The sequence below is a fragment of the Bombus huntii genome, chromosome 13 (genome assembly GCF_024542735.1).
Source record: "Bombus huntii isolate Logan2020A chromosome 13, iyBomHunt1.1, whole genome shotgun sequence".
NCBI classification, from domain to species: domain Eukaryota; kingdom Metazoa; phylum Arthropoda; class Insecta; order Hymenoptera; family Apidae; genus Bombus; species Bombus huntii.
Window position 1 is genome coordinate 1,084,061 of NC_066250.1, and position 21,335 is coordinate 1,105,395.

The 21,335-nt window shown below is 39.9% G+C and overlaps 2 protein-coding genes across 3 annotated transcripts in view; one reads left to right on the forward strand and one right to left on the reverse strand.

The window, feature by feature from the left end:
* LOC126872339 (uncharacterized) overlaps positions 1–17,614 on the reverse strand; it is a 58,482-nt gene extending 40,868 nt beyond the window's left edge. For both annotated transcript variants that reach the window (XM_050632172.1, XM_050632171.1), the window contains exons 1-3: positions 16,783–17,614; positions 3,552–3,994; positions 517–809 (exon numbers count right to left, since the gene is read on the reverse strand). In XM_050632172.1, coding sequence (XP_050488129.1) covers positions 517–809; positions 3,552–3,994; positions 16,783–16,950 — 904 coding nt within the window. In that variant the 5' untranslated portion in view covers positions 16,951–17,614. The remainder of the gene's footprint in view (positions 1–516; positions 810–3,551; positions 3,995–16,782) is intronic.
* The window catches only part of LOC126872341 (PAT complex subunit CCDC47-like), a 151,305-nt gene that overhangs the window by 28,422 nt on the left and 101,548 nt on the right, over positions 1–21,335 (forward strand). The window lies entirely within an intron of this gene.

The window sequence follows — 21,335 nt, forward strand, 5'->3', positions numbered from 1 at the left end:
TTCGCGAGAAAAGCGAGATGCGAGTAAGCCGTAAAAAAGTATGAAAGCGTGAAAATTGACCTCCAAGGTGCTGTGCCGAGACTTGTAAAAAGTACGAGAATTTTCAATGAGACATTTTTATAGCACCGAATGCTGCGTATTATACGATAAATCATCTTTTATACCATCCCATGACAAGCCACTCGATCCTAGTTTTGGTTTATTTCAATCACAATTACCAAACGCTCGAATTATTTCAATTAAAAGTTCGAAATGGAATAAACGAAAGTTTATAACGAGTGTTTGGGCATGGAAGCGCTCTTCCGAAAATTTCAACTACCATCAAATTTTCCAATCTAAAATTGTTCTATCGCATAAAAAATAGCGCATCCTGATCTTGTACTATTGGACAAATTATATTACTTTGATTAATTAATTTTACGTACGGTAAATACGCGCATAGCGAGTTACGTTACGCGCAATTACTGCAGGCCACAGCGTTAATTGCTGTATTTGCATGAGGGAAAAGGGACTCACCAAGGACGATAACTCGGGTCTCGTTGGCGGCATACGGGTGCATCAAGGGTAAGGCCGAAGGAAGCATTGCGTTCTGTATCGTTGGCTGCGAATCTATAAGGCGTTCCTGGTTTTGCGGCCTCGGAGGGCTTCTGCTCCTTGGAACGTCAAACGACGTAAGAGTGTGCGATCTCGCGAAACTCACGTGCTTCGTTTTTGGTACTTGCGTGGTGGGTGGCGGGGGTGCTGGGGGCAATACAGGTCGAGGACCCTCCAATTTCGTCGATTCTTCGTCCTCTGGAAGCCATGTGTACCTATAACGGAGAATACTTTCAGAAGTTCGCTTCTCTAACGAAATAAAATTATTCGCGTATTATAAATATTCCCATATTTTTGTATCGTCTTTTCTTCCTTTTTTTTTTTTTTTTTTTTTTTTGATAATTGTTCCGATTCCGAATATTCAAAAGTTTCATATTCGTAAAAGCGCGCGTTGTTTATTTATTGCCCGAATCTACGTAAAACCGCATTCACGTAGAAATTTTATTCACATTATTGCAAATGTATACTACGATGTATACGATTCTCGTCTACAATCGAACGGATTGTTCGATTCATTTGAATAAAATGATAGGATACATAAAAGAATACAGAAAATCAGAAATTTCGTAATTAAACGATAAAGGGAAGAGCGAAATGTATCCGATTATTCGAAATGACAGAAAAGTATATTACGTAATAGTTTGGTTAGTGTATAGAACGCTGTTGCAATGGAACACAGAAATACCATTCGAGGTTTGCATTGTAATAACGAAACCGAATTTACGTCGGGGTGTGAGCGAAGTAAAGCGCGAGTCCGTGATAAAACGAACGAATCCATAACCGAAACATAATCAGATTAGTTTCGTGTTATTTGTTCGCGATCTTTACAAAGAGTCGTCGTCAAACACAACGCGATATTTTTTCCCAATTATACGAATTAGGGGGATGCCTCGTCTTGTAACAAAACTAAAAGCAGCAGCAAATGACATTACACACGCGCGTACGATGATCCAACAGGTGTCGCGGAAGAACGTTTCATAATCGCGAGACAAAGGATGGGGCGCTAACGATCTAAAGAAAGCACGTCGCGCTTTTTCCACCGGATGACATTAGGATAAAAGCACGCCGTTAGCACGGGCAGAACTTCCTTGCCGTGGATACAAGGCTTAATTAACCGGTTAGTCGATAGACATTTATTTCTGCCCGGGGACATCAAGCTTTTTATTTAACACGCGAGGGAGAACGCCATGCCACGGAGATATTGCCACGCACGCTGGTTACATTCTCATTTCCATTGTGTCGGCCAGAAGCCGATCCTCGCGTGTGACAGGTATTATCTTGGGGGAAAAGTGGGTGACGCCAACGTTGCTTCTGCGACACTGCAACAACGACCTAAATAAATTGCATTTAGACTGCAGCATGATGATCTCAAGGATGCGTAGTAATCTTGCTCCGTTCTTCTTTTCGCTCGGATTTTAATAAAATAAATCTCGTTTCCACTTATTCCCTGTTCTTCTGAGAACCGTGTAATTTTATCTGACATGTTATATATCGCTTTCACGGTGTCGAGTGATATTCAAATTTACTGGCAACTTTCTTCGATACGCTGTCACAGTATTTCAACGCTATCTATCATTTGTTGCGAACCAAAGGTATTTGCGAGCACGCTTCGTGTATCGAAGTTGGAGGATTTTAAGTCCAGCGATCGAGTTGTCAATCAAAATGAGATGGAGCACCATCGTGCACGAGCCATACACGATCCACGATTTCGAGTGGCACGCGTTCTAACGATAGCTCCAATTATCGAAGAAAAAACAGGCGTGCACTTTCTGCGAATGCTAACTATAACGCGTCGATACGTTTCCCTGCCATTAAGTTCCGTAATAATTTCTAAAATCGATCGGAGTCACGTGTCCACATTTATTTCCGCTTATCTTCGCATCGACGCGTAACTAAAGTCTAAATACGGTAGCGTGTACATCAGGGAACATAATTTTTCATCGATCGGTGACGGCCTTGAAGCAACGCCGGCGAAGGCTGCTCTCTGTACGCGGCAGCAATCAGAAATAAACCAAACCCCTTGAACACGCCATCAAACCGGTAATCACTTGCCTTTCCCTTGCAACAATAACCTCGTTGGTAACGAGGTTTCGTGAAAGTGTCGCGTTAGAAGGCTCGTTACGAACTTCCAAACATCTTCTTAAGATTCTATCGGAGTCTCCGTGTATTTTATGCGCAGATTCCGAGTGGTTAATTTCTCTCGGTGCCACTTCCGAATATTTACGCCGACGAATCACGGCACCGTGAACGATGAGATATTTCATCGGTGTGGTAAACCTCTTTTACGCCCTGAGAATATCATCGATGTTAAATTTCGTCGTACGACTCGATATCAACGAGTTACGACACGACGGACACGTTCTTTCTCCTCCTCTTGCTTTTGTCGGAATTTATCACAAGTACACGAGTAGATGCTCCGAAGATTTTGTACGAACAACGGTTTACGATTGCCACGCAAGAGATATCTATTTTTTTATATTTTTATTTATATTTTCCTGGTTTGCATTCCGGATGGCTCGTACCGGGTTTCGTTCTTTTTATAAAATGTCCAGCGCAAATGAAAATTAACGAAGGTATTCCGACAAAAAGCGATACAGATAAACCGAAGCGTGTAACTTGCATTTAGACATCGTTTCGTTATCGAATCAGAGGTGTATCAAGATCGATAGTAGCGATAATTCAAGCTCTGACGCGCATAGTGCTTACGAGAATCGAAAAACATGTAAGTGACAAATTCATTATTCTTGTAAAACACGATTATGCTAAAATCTCTCCAGATCTCATTTTCCACCGGTTCTTGATTTTCAATTTTCTTCTGTTCGACACCATCGTCTCATCCGTATAAAACGTAATATGAACGACATCGTACCACGATGTATCTCAGCCGTAATATCGCGCGAACCGAAATTGCATCCTGAAATATCTCGTCCGCGAATATCAAATGTTTAGAAACTCACCTTTTTGGATCGGGGACGGTGCAGAAGGACCTGGGTCTGCGCCGGAAGTAGGAACTCTCGATCCAGTCGGCCTCGTCCTCGAAATCGTAACGAGACAAACCCCTCGAGTAGGTCGGATAAGGTTGACGGTACATAATCTGCAGGGATCGTCGGGGGTAAGGGGCGTCGCAGAGGTTCTCATCGCTGGGCACGCTTCTCACGCAGGCGGAGAGAATCGAGGTCCTCGCGGAGGCGCAAGGTGACGGGCCCCTGGTCGACAGGCATCCGAAGAACCCACCACCCGATTTCTCCACCGCGTCCAATTGCCGGCTGGTTATGCAATACTGCTCTTTAATGTCCTCGCGTGAATAAAGCGGGGTCGCCCTGCGATCCCAGTCGATGCTGATGCTGCCAGCAGGCGCCCCGAAACCACCGTGTAGATCCACCTGGGTCGAGACGTCCACCTGTCACCCACACAACGTTCGCTTTGATTAGTGGAAAATCGATGGAGGATACCGGCTTCGATTCAAAGTGTCGGACCACGATTCGAACTAAGGTTAATTCGATACTGTAGCGCTAGTTTAACGCGTTTGACGCTGTCGACGCATATGGTGCGTCTGTTCAATTACAATGGCTACAAAGAGTATTTGCACGTGGGCTTATTTTTCAACGAAACGTTCCTTTGTCGAGTCGTACGTTTCACGATAAACGTAACGTTACTTTACTTACTATGTACTCTTTATAGTCGCTGTATTTAAATATCGATCCTTACGTACTCGTCCACGCGTTTATACTTTTTTGGTAGATAAGAAACTAGCCATCGACGAGTAAAATAGCTACATCTTGCGACTGTCGTAGACGAGCGTTAAAGGATTAGCGGTCGTGCTGCATATCTCTACGTAGGATGCCGACGCGAACGTGATATCCTTCGAATAACAAGCTTCGATAAAAGCAATTTCAAGAAGTGATCGAAAAAGAACACAAACAAAAAAACGTTAAACGTCCCTCTTTCCATTTCATTGGGATCCGATTTCAGTCATTAAAACAGAGATCAATTAACAACTGACAATATCGATATTCAACTGACACCTCGGCAGTATTGCTCGTCCAGATTTATGAGCCCCATTTACGCCATCGCGAATTGCGAATCCTGTTAATTTGTCAAATCGATAAAACATCCCAGTTAACCACCAATTACGGTTCTTCTCTTCGTGTAAAAAGAGAGATATTTTTTTGGCAGGAGAAATTTCGTTTCTCATTCGGAATGCGTTCTACCTGTTTGCGCTTCTCATCTCTCGATGAAATTCACGATATCGCGTCGAGCTTCCGGAAGCCTGCACATGCCGATATTCGATAGATCACCGATACTCGTCAATTTATAATTGGCTTCGCAAAATTCCGCCTTGCAGTTGCGTCGTGATTTTATTTCAATTCGAATCGACAGCGTTGCAAATAACATAGAGATTGATTTCTACATGAAAGTTTGTTTGCCGCTCTATATCGTACGTCGATTTCATTTTGATTTCCTTAAATCAAACTATATGCTCTGTATGGCCGCTGGTGCTTTCAGTGTTGCACTCGTAGGTTTCACACTCTTACGCCTTTACCGTACGCCGATATCTTTTTTCACGTTCTAACGTCATTATCGAATTCCAAGCTAATCGCTATCATCCCACGTATCTCGAGCGAGCGCCGATACTCGTTAATTTTTAATCGTTCTCGTGGAAAATGGAAAGGAGCAAAAACGGAAAAGAAGAGGAGAACGTTCTTCTATTGCGCGCGTTAACGCGTCTGTCCCAATTCGTCTCATCTGAGCGTTCTATCGATTTTCCGGATAGATCGATACCATGCGTGGAACAGAAACTGTAACGCTATTAGCGTCACATGGAATATTGATACAGAGAGCGTACGACTTAAAAGGACCGAGCGCGTGTTTCAAACGGCCGATGCGTCGACGTACCAGTGGCCATTCGAATAGGACATTTATATCGTTAGCGTGTCGACCCGAACGCACCATGTAACCTCACTCACTCTCTCTCTCTCTCTCTCTCGATCTCTCTGTATTTTCAACGGCTGATTAAATTGCGAAACGGGCACGATGCGGGTCGGCTAATAGAGTACCTACACCACTGCAAACGTTGAAGGTGGCCCGAGTGAAACTCGGTATGGAAATTGTATGGAAAAGTTTGATAAAAGAGTTATAGAGATTTTGCATAGTTCTCATTCCATTGTTTTATCTTATTATTGTATTATTGCTATATTATTTTACCTCGAACTTTCTATTTCACGCCAATATCCTTTGAAATTTAAACCGATCGTACTTTACGTACTACTTTGAGAAACATTCTACGTAATAAAAATACCTATTCTTCGACATTTCCTTGTTTCTGTGTATAAGCATAATGTATTTGCAAAATGTTTCAAGCATAATTTTACCAAGTACAAAGATTGGAACAAATACGGTGTTGGAAACTCGTTCAGAACGTAGCCAATACCTCCGAAGCTTGCGTTTAATAATACAAAACGCGAAGCGATCTAAACTGTGCTGAAAGAGTTGCTAGCTCGAAGCTTACCCGTAACTCGGTGAAATGACGGGAGAAAAAGTAATAACGGTTAGGAAAGTTTAAACAAGTAGACGGTTGCTATCGTTCCTTTTACGAATTCATTATTTTAATAAAAATACGAGAAGAATTAGCCGCGACTTAAGCTAATTATAGCAGCAAATTATAAACACAAAAATTGATGTCTCGTGTTCACCGATATTACGAATATCTAAAAACGTAGCGAGTTTAAAGTTAAATAAAATAAATTGCAGATACAATTATACGAGTAAAATTAGCTCTACTTTTGTTTTAAAACAAACACCCTGTATATCGTAAATCAGTAACACACACGTAACATTTTACCTTTAACGAACTTCACGGGAAGCCAAGCGTCGTGCAAACTTACAAACCAACCAATTCTCCATCACTAAAGATCAATTTCCCATACCATTGGCCAGATTCCGCAAGATTAACGCAAATTGCAAACACGGAACGAGATTAACAGTAGCGTTTACCAGGGACCGATTGATCAAAGGTTAACAAGTTGATTGCCACTCGAACGACGAAATTCGATGCAATGGATTCCATTTTGCTCGAACGTTGCCACGCTAAACGGCCGGGACAAAATCACCAAACAGAAATAGCGAGCGTTGGCGTACCACGAAAATGGCTACGTAGGGCGATAAAATGGATTTTCTCAGCGGTTTTCCAGTATCCGCTTATGGTCGATCGAAGGAAATTCGCTTCGCCGCGAGCGTCTTCAAAGTCTCTTTGTTCAAATGTCACAAAGGTCCCATTATTGCGGGCCGAAAGAACGTTGCTTATCACGTTCAATATCGGTGCATGTACGAACACGGCTACACACAGGATACCTCGGGGCAGATGGTCATTTTATTAGGTCGTTTTGTAAGTTTCGTCATCTTTGTTTTGATACTAAATTGTAAAGAAGAATTATAAGCTCGATATTCTTCCTCGTTTTCTATCGCACACCTTTCATTTAGAAAATATTTTTTTTTTTTTTTTTGTAACCCAACTTAAGAAATCTTCGCGATTTTACTTTGATCGGATAGATCTTAGACAAAATTCTTCCGAACTTCGACAATCGATCTTTGACATTTTCTCACGTCTAAACTTCGCGTACAAATTGAACTGACATTTTCCAAATTTCTTTAATTTGCAACTAGCAACGATTCGTGCTTATCGAATGGCATTAGGATTGTTTGAGAGTTCGGAAGGTTGCGGGGGAATAGGGCATTTCGGAAAGTGCATTTAAGAAGCTCGGGATGAGAATGCGCGAAAAAAAAGCGAATGAGAAACGGGAGAAGGCAGAAGTGGAGGAACCGAGGAGGACGGTGACCGATAAGAAACTTCTATATCGAATGAAGAAGTTAGAGTTCCTGGAAACAATAAAATTTTGAGCAAAGTTTATGAAAATTAAGGAATCGCAAGGGAGAAGCGAATCGACAAGTTTTATGTTATAACGTGGATACAAATTTTTGTAAAGTCGAATGGTAACCGATAAGAGTCCAAAAGTACATTCAATGCATTTCGAGATAAAACGGTTTTTCAGCTACGCTGTTCTATAAGATTCAAGCGTCTAACGCGTTTCTTGCGTTTAACATTAAGTCGCCTCTCTACGAAATATCTACAACTTGTATATACTAAAATGATGTACAGCGTCCGTAGAACGATACTTTACCGTTGACTCAACTTTGACCAAAACTCCCGGTTCCCGCATTCCCCGGTTCCCCAGCAAACGTAAATTTAGAACGTTTTGTTGTAAGAAACACGACATTATGCAGCTCGTATGTACCGAACATTCCGTGCAAGAAAGGGTACAAAAGCGACGACAGTAAGGCAAGAGAAATTACGCAAGTCTAATACCGTCTCTGTTGTCGATTTCCGATAGGGCAACTGATCATAATGAGCTAAATACGACAGCAGACTGTTTTGCATTTACGAACTTCGCACGTATTAACTGGTTGGTACTAATAATGGCGAACAAATTTTCGAAAAAGAAATTATCGAGGCAAAGCGGTATTTGTACTTGGGATATGTGTTACTTGAACGATTTGCGAGTAATTAATTCAGGGGAAAAGATTATACGTAATTCGTAAAAATTGCATTTCAATGCCTTTGAAAATGTGTAATGAAATTGCTTCGAGCGAAATTGGCGTTGAACGTCATCTCTGATGGTAGTTTAGGTGCACGACTTTTAACAGAATCGGAACGAGAGATCTAGAAGTTCGTTTTCAGTCAATGACGTTCGCCGTGTCGGGATTCAATTTTCTCGAAAATGCACAGAGAAAAGAGGCAACGAAGATGAGGACGGCGCGGCCCCTTAGCTGAAGATGTTACGAGTATACGATGCAAAATTGAAGCTTCGCGTTAATTCTTAATCCGCGCTCCTTTACTATCTCGTGCGCTCGTCAGATGAAGAGAAACGAGATTGTTGGAAAGGATATACGACGAATTAATACGCAGCTAAAGGCTGTCGAACTTTCTCACGGATTAATTCGTTCGATTTAACGAAAGATATCGAGCTGTGAAATAATCATTGGAAATAAACGATAAATATTTTTCCTGAACAAACGATATCGGCTATTTATCATAAATTTCAGTTTTCAGATACCGTGTAGCTACTCTAAAACCAGAGACAACGTTATCCGCTTGCGTCAACGAACATCGAGGAACGACAACTAAATGACACAAACAGCCACACAGCCAGGGCACGATGCAGGAAATTAAAATCGAGATACTGTATATGTCGATGTGTATTTCACAGCTGCAATACGATGCCATTGCGTACGCACGGACAGCCACGTTCCGCAGGACATTTTCATTTCGCGCGAGACGCGTCGAAAAAACGATAATTGATCGTTAGGGACTAATTAAGAGTTTCTGCTTTGGTGGGTGGGACATACGAGTGGTCATGTTCGTTCCAATTACACCAACGCCTCGATCTTTCATTTTCGACACCCGTGAAAACTGCGCACCGATATCGCGCGAAATAACGATCGCGATATTCCGGGCAAACGACCATGCGATGATAATGGTCCCGCGTTGCAGAAACCTGGCCTGTTTTTAGGTGCGTGAAAAATTCACACCTTCCGGTGACGTACGCTGATAATGCATCCAGCTGGAGATTCCGCGCGATTAATACGCGAATTATCGAGCGATTATCGAATGAAATTAACGTTCAAAGAGAATTTGGTTTTCGAAAATAGCGGAGTATAAGGAGGGAAAAATGATGGCGCGAAAATGGACCTACTGGTCTGCTGGTAAATACATTCGGATTTAACACTGTTGCGGTTCTTTGACTTATTTTCAATTTTGTAGTCCTCTTTTTATACGTAAAGATTTGGTAAGTTCGTGGAAAATACAAAAGCATGGCACGTTATATCTTCGCTTGAAAATCGTCTTTTGATCGACTCTTTAACTAATTGCAACAATATAATTTACAATACATCTTAAATGGTTGAAATTAGCTGAGACAAGATTATGCAAGAATAAATTATTAAGCTTCTATTCTCTGCATAATAATTGGCACGGTTCCACGGTAATTATCCTAAATGCTGTTGTCTTAAGTAAATGAATTGTTAATCGATTTTAGGTGCGTTTGTTACCAGCGCGTCATAATATCTCTAGTATCTCTCGAAATACAACGAAACAAATTTCGTGGTGCGGGCGTAAAATGTTTTCCGGTGAAAAAGTTACTATCGTTTCGACTGTAAAATCATGTACAGTTAATTACTTTCTGGGAAAAACCGTCCTTATTTCGCCTTGAAGGGAAGGATATGATACTGGTTTAAGAATCGAAAATGGCAAAATCGCTTTTGTCGTTTCCATTCGTTGGAAACAGCGTACGGACTTATTATTCTCTTTAAAATCGTTCCTTTGCTTTTGTTTCACAAAGACCAGACGCCGTGCTTCTACTCCAATAATTCTCTTTGTTGTTATACCACAAAAAGGTGAACAAAAATGTTCCCTAACGAAGATCGATAATGCGATGTGAGGTTCTTACGTGCACACCAAAGAAATTCTTTATCGACAAACGCGCCGCATTTTGCAATAGATAATATATGGCACGCGTGATTTCTAAATCACGGGACCCATTTTTTCGTCGAAAAGTTCAGAATGAAATAAAACAATATCGCGCTGAACGCTACTTTCGCATATCTCCCAGACGAATTTTTCATTCAGAATTTTTTAAATCTTTGGAAATCTTATTTTTAATATATTTCACTCGCTTATACGCTTCCATGCGATACACAGCGTGTTAAAATTTCACTGCCTTTAATTAAATAACGAAATATAAATAGGGTTGTGCTTGAAGATTGTTCGAGAGAAACGTGATAAGTTCGTTTCAATGTATTCCCCGAGTTTGATGCTCTTTTCGTAGCTGAGACGGAAAACTTCGTTAAAGAAGCATTTAAGAATTAGACTAATGCAGCCGATTATGATTTTACGCTGTGCTGCATCTGTCTGTCTATACATATAATATCAGATTTTCACAAGACCGAAGACAGTGCGATAAAAATGTCTACATTTCTCTTCGTACGTTTCCCCGATCTTTTAACTGTCCAGAAGAAAAATACACGCAAAACTCTAGATTTGCAGTTACGCGACGAAGGTTGTCAAGCGAGGAAAACTGTTTATATAAATGGACATTTTAAAAGTTACGAGTGCCCGTCGCATATGGTCCTCGAGAACACGCGACATCTTGCGAACATATACTTCCCCTCGTGACAGTAAAGCAACGTGCTGTTATGTGACGCAGTAAATCTTTGCCTTTTATAAAATATTTCACCTGTGAGAAAGGACATGACAATTTCAATCTGCATAAATATTTTCCCAGCTAGAGAAATTACGCTGCACAACGTTGTTATGCAAAATTTACGAATAAACAGATTCGACCGCTTGCATGTATGCTCGGTCGTTTTAAAAGCATCGATAAATAAATCGCAGAAATCTTCGACTCTTCTAATTCCAACTACATAGAATGATGGCGGGAATCGACGCAAAGTCATTGCTGATGTTTCATTAGTGAATCGATGATAAATTCTGTTCCCGGATAGCGACACCGTTTTATTGAAATCCGGCCGCTGAAGATATCATCGATAAACGATGTTCTCTATAACCATACCGAGCATAATCTCGCGGCGGAGAAATTTTCTAATCCGCGGAAGATGCTGAAAATTCCTCGCCGCGTAATTCCATTTATTGGAATTCGAGCGTGAAAAGATCAACAAAAAGGAACCCTCGATGAGAAAATGGAACAGACCTCTCTCTCTCTCTCTCACACACACACACACACAAACACATACACTTTATCGTACGTTCGTCTGCCGCTCGCTCTCGATAAAACTGACCCACATTCGATCGGCGGGAAACGAGTCTTCGAGTGCATCATTGAGGCGTACCGTGCACTTATTCGAAAGACGAGAGGATGACACGAGGATGAGTTGCGAGTTTCGATTTGAGGTCATGCACTTTCCTATTCGTTGGGGGGTGAGTGGGCAAAGAGAAAGGAAGGGGGAAAAAAGAGAAAGAAGGAAGAGGAGGAGAAAAGAGAGAGAGAGTAGGTGGGCGAAGGCAGATGGCAGGGGTGAAAAGAAGAAACGAGAACTCCTCGAGCAGTAATCACGATTAATTAAAGGCTTTAAGCTAACTCGAGTTCTTACGCTTTCTAGGCCTTTTATGACACTTTCAATGGTTGGCTCGCCTTAAGGCTGCCTTTCCAGAGATTCCTTGTGAATTACGCGGTATCATTGTTTATCGAATTTCCAGCGATAATTATCGATCGAGGTCGCACAGACCTTATTAACGAACAATCCTCTACCGGGTTTGACTCGTCTCTACTGCGAGATTCCTGCTTGCAATTAATACTTACCGGAGGTTTTTAACGCGTTTGAATCTGTTGGAAAGTCGCTCGAAGGACTCATTACGACCAGGATATATCTTAATTAAATGGTAATAGATGATTTTCTCTATGCCCCAAGCGCGATTCAAACTGAAAAATAAATTTTTCGCGAAATTTTCGATTTTATCCTTTTGTATTTTGCAATAGTTTTAGAAGCTACGTATATTCCGCCACTTTCTTCCGAATTCGAAAAATCTCCTAAAACGTTACACCAAATTTATCGTTGATAAACACGTAGAATTGATAGTTTTATGTGTTGTACATATAGAAAGAAAACAGAATAAATTCAACTGCTGTCGAATGAAATCCGAATTCGTTTATACACACACACACATCGGTTTTCATTAAGCTGCTTCCACAATTTCAGCACGCTGAACGAAATTTCACATTTTTTTCCACAATTGAACGTCGAAATGGTTTCGAGAAACAGCCTGCGGATATCAAAAATCCAATATTATTGGATTTTCTTGGAAATAATCGAAGTAAGCTTCGTTGTTTATCGAAAATGTTAAATGCATAAAAGGATACACGACTATAGCAATCGAAGTAATTTAACGACGAATTGGAATTGGTTGAGCATTTCGACCAGGTAAATTTAACGTTTAACAAATGTAAAACGTTCTACTGATAATTATGGTCAAAGAAAACTGTTCGAAAAAGAAGAAGGATAAAGTTAAGTAAAGTATCGTGAGAAATTAATTAGGAAAATTAATCGCACAGAGCAAAACCGTTTACGCTCTCGATAGCTAATATCGCGTATGTAGTTACAGTAACTGAGAGAAATTAATCGTTTCTCACACTCTCCAGCCTCTGTGTATATATTGTAGTATAGCAGAACTCTGGTTATCGAGATAGCTTGCAGCTGAAAATGTCTGGACAGCGTTATGAACTTTCTGGATAAATATTTCCACTCTTGATCTTGAGAATGCACGGTTTAATGTATAGACCACTTGCAAGTGATACAGACAGAAAACAGGTCGTTCCTCGTGAACGTAAAAGCCAGGTACATAAAGCATCTTGTTTGTGATTCATTATCTTTAATGAAATTTATCTTCGAAGGTTCCTTTGCTATAAGTAAGATGTACTATGACGGTCTCTATAGATGATTATTTATTCGTTCAAAGTCTAAATAACATTCATCAAGAGTTTGAGGTCATTAACAATATTATCGATGAGAATCAAGAACGCGTATCGAGTACGCTATTATCGTAATTTGAATTTCCAACTCTTTGTGCGCGCTTGGATAATACTTCCCCTAATTATAAGGGGCTCTCGGTATTTTTACCAAGGGGAACAATATTTTTAGTGACACGTAGCTACATCTACATGCGTACGGTATTAGGTCGAAACATAATAGATATTTCCAGTGATATTCATTGAACCGAATTTTAGTCAAGCACATGTATTTCACGTATTCGGAAAATCGATCTTCTCGAGAATAAAGGCTAATAAATATACGTACGATCTTATTCTATTTTTCCTTTCCGTCTAATTGCTACAGAAACGAGTTAGTAATAGTAAATAGTAATAGTAATAGTAAATAGTAAATAGTAAATAGTAGTAGTAGTAGTAAATAGTAGTAATAGTAATAGTAATAGCAATAGCAATAGCAATAGCAATAGCAATAGCAATAGCAATAGCAATAGCAATAGCAATAGCAATAGCAATAGCAATAGCAATAGCAATAGTAAATAGTAAATAGTAAATAGTAATAGTAGTAGTAGTAAATAGTAGTAATAGTAAATAGTAAATAGTAATAGTAGTAGTAGTAAATAGTAGTAATAGTAATAGTAATAGTAATAGTAAATGGTTAGTAATTAGAAATAACCGTACAGTTCTGTACTAATATTTATATAACTGTTGCATAAATGCATACATTTATCGTAATATGATAACGATAAGCTATCGTAAGCTTGTTGTTCCGTAGTCCTCGAAATTACTTTTATCTATGGTGTACGAAAGATTTATAAATAAAATAACAGCGTAAACAGTGTAACTTGAAAGAATAAATTACCTGATCTACGTGTAATTGACCTGATTACACGTGGATGGATATTTAAATGACGCGATTAATTCGCAATTTAAAATTTGCCTAAAGTTACACTGTTACACCGTACTATCTTTCGATCTTATCATGGACAAGAAAATGTATCATAGCGAAAGTTTAGTTTCTTTAAAAACTTATTCGTTTAGTTGTGGGACGAGTCGAAAGCTATTCAACTTGTCTTGCATTTTCACTAAAGATTTTATAATGAAATCCACGCGTTGAATATTTAAAGTATGATTTAATTAATTCCCTGGTATTTTATTATCTTCGACGCTGTATTCTATTTGACAGAGAACATAATGGAATTAAATTTCCTAAAATTCTATTACGACGATAATTTAAATATCTTAAATGGCTAACCCTGTTTTACCGTAATTCTCTCGAACGTTTAATTTATTTTGCACAAATTACATTTGCATACCGTCAAGTTCAATTCTTCTCGTAATAAAGATCATTGTTGCATTCTCGTTTCGTGGCAATCTAACAAAATTTTTTATCTTTCTCGCTCATTTCGAATTCCGCTCAACGTTCGTTCGCATTTTCAACATCGATCGAAAGAAGGAAATACAAGGAATTAATCAGATTAATAGTCATCGATGAGTGAATTGCGAAGCGGAAATTGCAACATCGAGAGAAGCGCAAACTGGCTCGTTTATGATCCGCTTGATGGCAATAATATTGAATTACATCGATGAAAAGAAGAAGAAGAAAAAATGAAATAAGAGTATAAAACGAGAGGTCGAATAAATCAATGGATTTAAAAGATTACGAGTTTCTTAGAAAGGATCGCGGCATCCATTCATTCATGAATCCGCCCGCACGTTTTTCGAACAGCCCGCCGGCCCGACCTAATATCTCTTCGCTGAATTTAACAATAATTTATTTGCGACATCGAAAGCCTCTGGCGATCATTGAATTGCAAACGTTACGACGACAAAGGTGTGAAATGAAGAGCGACGAGGTAGGAGTTGTCGCTGTAAAGATCAAACGAGATTCTGCAAGAAATAAAGGAATAGGGTCGGCGGAGGCAATGCTCCGGAGAAATTCAGATCGAGCAATTTCGAAATCGCGCTACAACGCTCGACACCGAGCAAGAAATTGAATGGACGTTTGAAAGATTCAGCCGGATGAAAAAATATCGAAGATGCGTTAAATAGGACTCGAAGTAGCACAGAAAGTTTAAAAAATCGAATCGGGCAATACAAAAGGAAAAAAAAAGAAGGAAAGGGATTTTCGATACGAAAAATGGGGTTTGATCGCAACGAAGAGATAAATTTTTAGCAGTTTGAATTTTTATCGGTAGGTACGTAAATTTCGGTCAAAACGCATAGCGTGACAGTTTTTTGAAAAAGGATATTTTCCTGTAATTTTCAAAAATTATTGTGTATGTAATCAGAGTAATTCATCGATAGGAAAGCTAATACAATTATTAGAATTAAATATTAAATTAATAAAAAAATAATTAATTCCACTTTTATCTTTTTTATATCAATATAAGTATATATAAAATTATTATTATTATGCGTATAAATCAAATAAAGGAAAGTCAAATTCCGCAAATTTTGATAATTAGAAAACAGTTAAAAATGTTATCCGGAAAAGCACCAGATATATGAAAGTTGGCTGAGTTCTAGAGGGAAATTTTGAAGATTCAAACAACATCTGGCAGCTGTTACTCTGTTTGAAAGACGCTCGCTACTTAATAGGCTTCGACTGATCTAATTATCTCCGCAATAAAGCATCGTAGTTAATGACGACGTAACCAGAGTCGACACTGATTAAACACGTAAACATGAAAAATTGAACGAGACAAACACGAAAAAAGTTCTGATACTGTCCTAATAATCGCAGAATTATGACAAATATTTGTCAAAAATAACTCTCCTGGTTCATTAACCGCAGTGAGAGAAAGGACAAAGCAAAAAAGAGGGTGACAATCGATCGACTGTTAACCATCATTACGCGTGTAATTTAAATATTCATCGTTCAATAAATTGAAACTCACAATTACTGATCGAATAATCTAAAAAGGAAATAAAAGATTATACAGAGAGACCGATTCTATACGGCAAAAGATAAGAATGAAAGTAATAGAAATAAAAGGTAAAGAAAGTAAATGAATAAATGGAGTAAAAGCATCGTTCTTTAAAATCTTTACTTTCGTAAACTTGGCAATCATTAAGTCGCGCAATTCACCAATCAACGATAAAAGTAAATCTACGGAAATAGATCTTAAAGGATTATATCGTACAATCTTCTATAGATCGAAACGTGACAGTAATTAAACCCGAGAAAAGGGAGACAAACATTCGACACGATCGACTCTCCTTTGAAACTCAATTTGTTCTTAATCAACGACCACGAAAAACAGCGTTCAAGCTCAGCTGGAAACGCGATTGAAAAAAGCCGAAAATTTGAGTCGACAAAAAGGGAGATTCGCACTAGACGCATTGGCGGGGATACGATTCTCAGCGCGAAGGGAAATTGCCGTCGCAATCCCGACCCATTCACCACACTCGGTCAAATTGTCTTCCTGTCGCGATACAGCAGAAAACGATCGAAACAAGCTTCGATCAAAGAACCTAACTTACATCGATATCGAAACAAGAATCAAATAAACCAAACGAATCGAGCAGCACATCGTTCAGCTCAACAGTTCGCGGAACATTATCAAAAGCATCCTGTCAGAAAAAAAAAAAAAAAGAAAACAAGGAAAGGAATCGCAAAACGTTAATATACCTGAGAATGATATATTGAGGTGGTCTTGCCATCTGTTCGGATGCTGGGAGGTGTAGTGATGTTCGCGGTCGGCAGATTCCTCGGATTCATCGCGATTTCGGGGCCAGGGTGAATCTTCCTGATCCCCTGGGGACCGGCGGAGGGACCCATGGTCGGGGCTTTCACCATCGTTGGCCGCACCCCGTGTGCTTGGTCCTCGCTGGCCCACGGAACGAAATCCACGCAAGGAAAAGGAAAGCAGGCAGGCAAGCACGCACGCACCGAGGGCTAAGCAGAGGCGAGCAAGCAAAAGCACACTGGCCGCCGCTACCGCCGGTTCTATCGATCTGTCCTTTCTCTCTTGTTGTTTTCCCCGTTTCACGGTGGCAAAACGCGTGTCAAACAGAAGGAGAACCGAGAAATTGTCCCTGGTCCTGACGGTTGGACCCGAGGAGGACCCGTAACGGTGGCACTCACCACCCAGCGTCCTCGTCGACTATCACCACGGTCCGTTCCCTCCCTCGAACGTACATCGTCTCGTTTTGCCGACCTACCCCGGCCTCCTTGCCCGACGCTAGCGCCAACATGGTACGTTCACGAAACTAGGCTAGATTCTCCGTCGACGAGAGAGGTCTCACCGCGAGCGGTGGCGAGTTCGGGGGCGGGCTGTAACGTCGGCCGGAGACAATTTCATTCCCTCGTTTAATGAATGATGCGTGAATGTTATCAATAATTCCGTTGTGTGACGAAAGATGGCCATCCCCGTGTAGACGTGTCTAATCTTTTGTTTACGCTTTTACACCGCTTGTTTCGGCCTGCTGAATATCGTGAAGATTCAACTACTTTAGCGGCAGAATCTTTTAATCTATGTACGTAAACGTTTGTAATTTTTACGGGCCGACACGAAGCTTTCTTCTCTGTTGCAGATGGACTTCTTGAACTTCTTCTTTCCTAACTTCTTCCGTTCCAACTTACGTTAACTGGAAGGTGAAGTTCTCAAGCCTGCCGCAGCTCCTATATCTTCAAATTTCTTAAGTTTAAGAAACATACGAAAGAATCGCAACTAGCTGTCGTTCGTTTTCCTTATTGGCTTCTTCGTAGAGTGTACTTTTGCACTGCTCATTTTTGCAATTTGTGGAGATGAAGAGAGCGTAGGAGTTTGCTGGTTAAACGGATGTCAGAATTTATAGGTTTTCGAATATGGGTGCGAAGAATTGATTGAGAAGGAAATTGTACAATTACACGTGACGGCATGTGCGGAGTTACGCGAGACTCACGATCAGTTTGGAAATTGTTTCCCTTGTTTAAAATTTTATCCACCTTCACATCCAGTTTCAACCAAATTATTATTACTTTATCGGAATTATAGTATAGATATCGAAAAAGTCGATAAAAACGTGCTGAAAAATAGAACAAAAATATACAAAGCGTTGAAGTACGTATAAGAAAGAATTGATCAAGTACATATTTACCTTTGCTTCAAACAAATGAATAAAACATTAACCTATGAAGTTGCTATATTTTTATTCATCATTCACTATCGCCCCCTTGCTATTGCCACTTTTTTTCAATATTACTTGCTTCTATACGCGTTCTTTTATATAATATACATATTAGGTTTTCAGATATTTCCTTATCTAACTTCCGCGTATCCCTTCACCTGTATCAATTTTTCCTAATCAAAATATTTTCAGAAGATGGGAAATTTAATACGATCGAACGTTAAACCGCGTAAATATTAAAACGGACGAGAGATTCCAACAACAAATATGTGAAGTATAATAAACGCGAAGGAAATATCTGAAAATTCATTTCTAAACGACGTCACGCGGAGATATTTCCCAAAAGTATGATTGGTAATCATTGTGAGATCACTATCGCGGATGCGCTAGAACTTTTGTATAACTATATGTACGGACAGGTCGATTCTCTCAAATATTCCACTGTATAACGATGAATTTTACCCCGTGGCGACTCGTTGCTTCTTCCTTCTCGACGAAGGTCGTGGGATGAAAAGGAAACGGAAAAGACCGAAAGAGAGAGAGAGAGAGAGAGAGAGAGATAAAAGCTTGAAGACTGATCGTCGCGGCGAGGGTGAACGCCACGTTCGTCCAGGGGAGAGTATCAGAATTAGGGAAGGGATGAATGGATGACGGAGATGGCAGTGGTTGCATGGAAGAAATTGAGACAGGGTATCGCGATGGCCGTTACCCGCCGACGGATTCACAGGGGTGGAAGTCGAGCACGGGCTTCTCCGATTGCCTGTTTGCCTTTCTTTCGCGCTCACACACCCCGAATCGTTTACGCTGCTAACATTTTCGTTGTCTTCAGTTAGTGATAGAAGCTCGGGGGAAAAGTCTAAGGTTCGCAAGTTCCGAGCGTATTTAAGCCTCATCTAGCATCTTGATCTAACAGAGGGTGCAAATGGAGCGCGAGTCGATATCATGCTTCGAGTACACGCTGCAATTATCGTGAACGCGAACTTTCTCGGAATAAGCATTCGCGAGATCAACTATACTGTGCATAGATTTCAACCCGATTGAAAAGTTTTAAACGCATCGCGAGCAAAGAGGATAAGGTAGAAACAATATTTTTAAATAATTTCGGAGTTAGACGAGATAGGTTCGAACGCTTTCTAGATATTCTGAGACATGGGACAACTACAACCAAAGTGACCAGGATGCAAGTGACATTTTTCTGATATCAAGGAAATCGAGTATTAAATTTCAACGTGTTTTAAACATTTCAGGTAATATTTTCATAAGAATTGAGCTACATTCTATAGAAAATAGATATAAAGAATACAGAAAATAGAACGAAGAATTGTGATACGAAGTAATGAAGCGAAACTTCTATATCCGAATTGATTTCGATTCCAGAGTACAAATATTACAATTAATTCCATCCTTATTTCCTAGTTGACTGTTTCCAATGTGTAATAGGGTAATTAGGGAATATTGGAACGGGTACTTTCTTGGGGAATGTGAAATTAACGAGAATCCGATTGATGAAGGAATTATACGAGATATTGATTGCCCCAACAAGTATAGTATGCTTCTTAACACGTTCGCGCTGTTTTGCATTCAAGATAACACATACACTTTCATGGTATGCATATTATATAGACTCAAATATGCGGGACAAATTAACAATCTCAAAATTTTGAAGGCGGAACAGAAGATCCATAATATCATGATTTTATTGGATACAGTATTATTATAGATAACATTCACAGTGATAATAAATGAAATCTATGGAATAAAAATTGTCTGGAAGAAAATGATAAATCTTTCGATTCATCTAATGTCTATATTGACAAATTGCGCATATCAAAATAGAGAAAAAGTAGAGAAAAGATGCGCTATCGTGGACTATACGCGACAATAATATCTGATAGACCCAACAAACACGAGCCAGAAGTGCAAAAACCATTTGACTAGCGAACATCCGCCGTCCCATAAAAATCTATACAATAATTCTCTTCTACTACTATTCTCCAAACGAAACCTTTCCAAATATCCGACGAACGACAAAGAAAGAGTAAAGGCAACTTGTGTCAAAACCTACATATACCTACACAACGATCGTTCGTCGCGATTGATTCGGCTTGCATCAAAGAAAGGAAAGTTTCTCGCTAACGACAACGTATCAACGTCATCGTTTCCCCACAAAAAGTACAGTAGGTACATATCACGGGCCGCCTACGAGCTGACGGATTGCCAATCTGGAAAAAAAACCGTATCAGTCGAAAGATATTACGAGCGAAGGGGGAGAAAAAAAGAGAAAAGAGGAAAAAACGAAGAAGAAGAAAGGATCGCGTTTTACGTCATCCAGCATCCGGAGGCAACGACGCCCACGCGAAAAACGACTGCGTACTAAGCCTATCAAAAAAAGAAACTATTTTACTATTTTTACAAAATAACTATAATCAAAATCCTGATAAATTAAATTCAATACGAACCGTTAGATTAGACGATCTAAAATTTGGCATCTAAATGCTCTTGATAGCTCTTCGATGCTCTTTACTGACAGTAAAAACTCATCGCGTGTGCCCGATTCTAATTATCAAGCCTTCGTGAATTTATTAATCAAATGGAGATTTACAAACTTACCAAAAAGATCGTGGAGCAACGAGTTAGTCATTGATATTGACATCGTCGCAAAGACCATAACTTTTAATCGTGTAATGGCTGTATTTCTCTCAACAATCCGTTTTTCCGAATCGCGCTTTCGCTTGCGTGATACATAGCGTTCAACGAACCGACAGGCCATATTCTACCCTAGTTTTTGTGCGCCTGCGAGTAAACAACCCGGTCGCGTGTGTTCACAATTGTTCTTGACATCGGAAGATGCATCGTCTCGTTTCGTTGTTTTGGTCCAGTTGTTAGTAGCGATCTCACGATCTCCGATAATCTTTTTGTAGTGCAGGGTCTTCTGCATAGAGGTCAGACGTTTCGTGATTTAAAACTACGGTTGATAACAGATGTCGCTCAACGTATGTATCTCTTAATGTTAACGATAGAATAAACGTGACACATCAGTGGTGACATTAAATAACGCTTTGTGTGTCACGT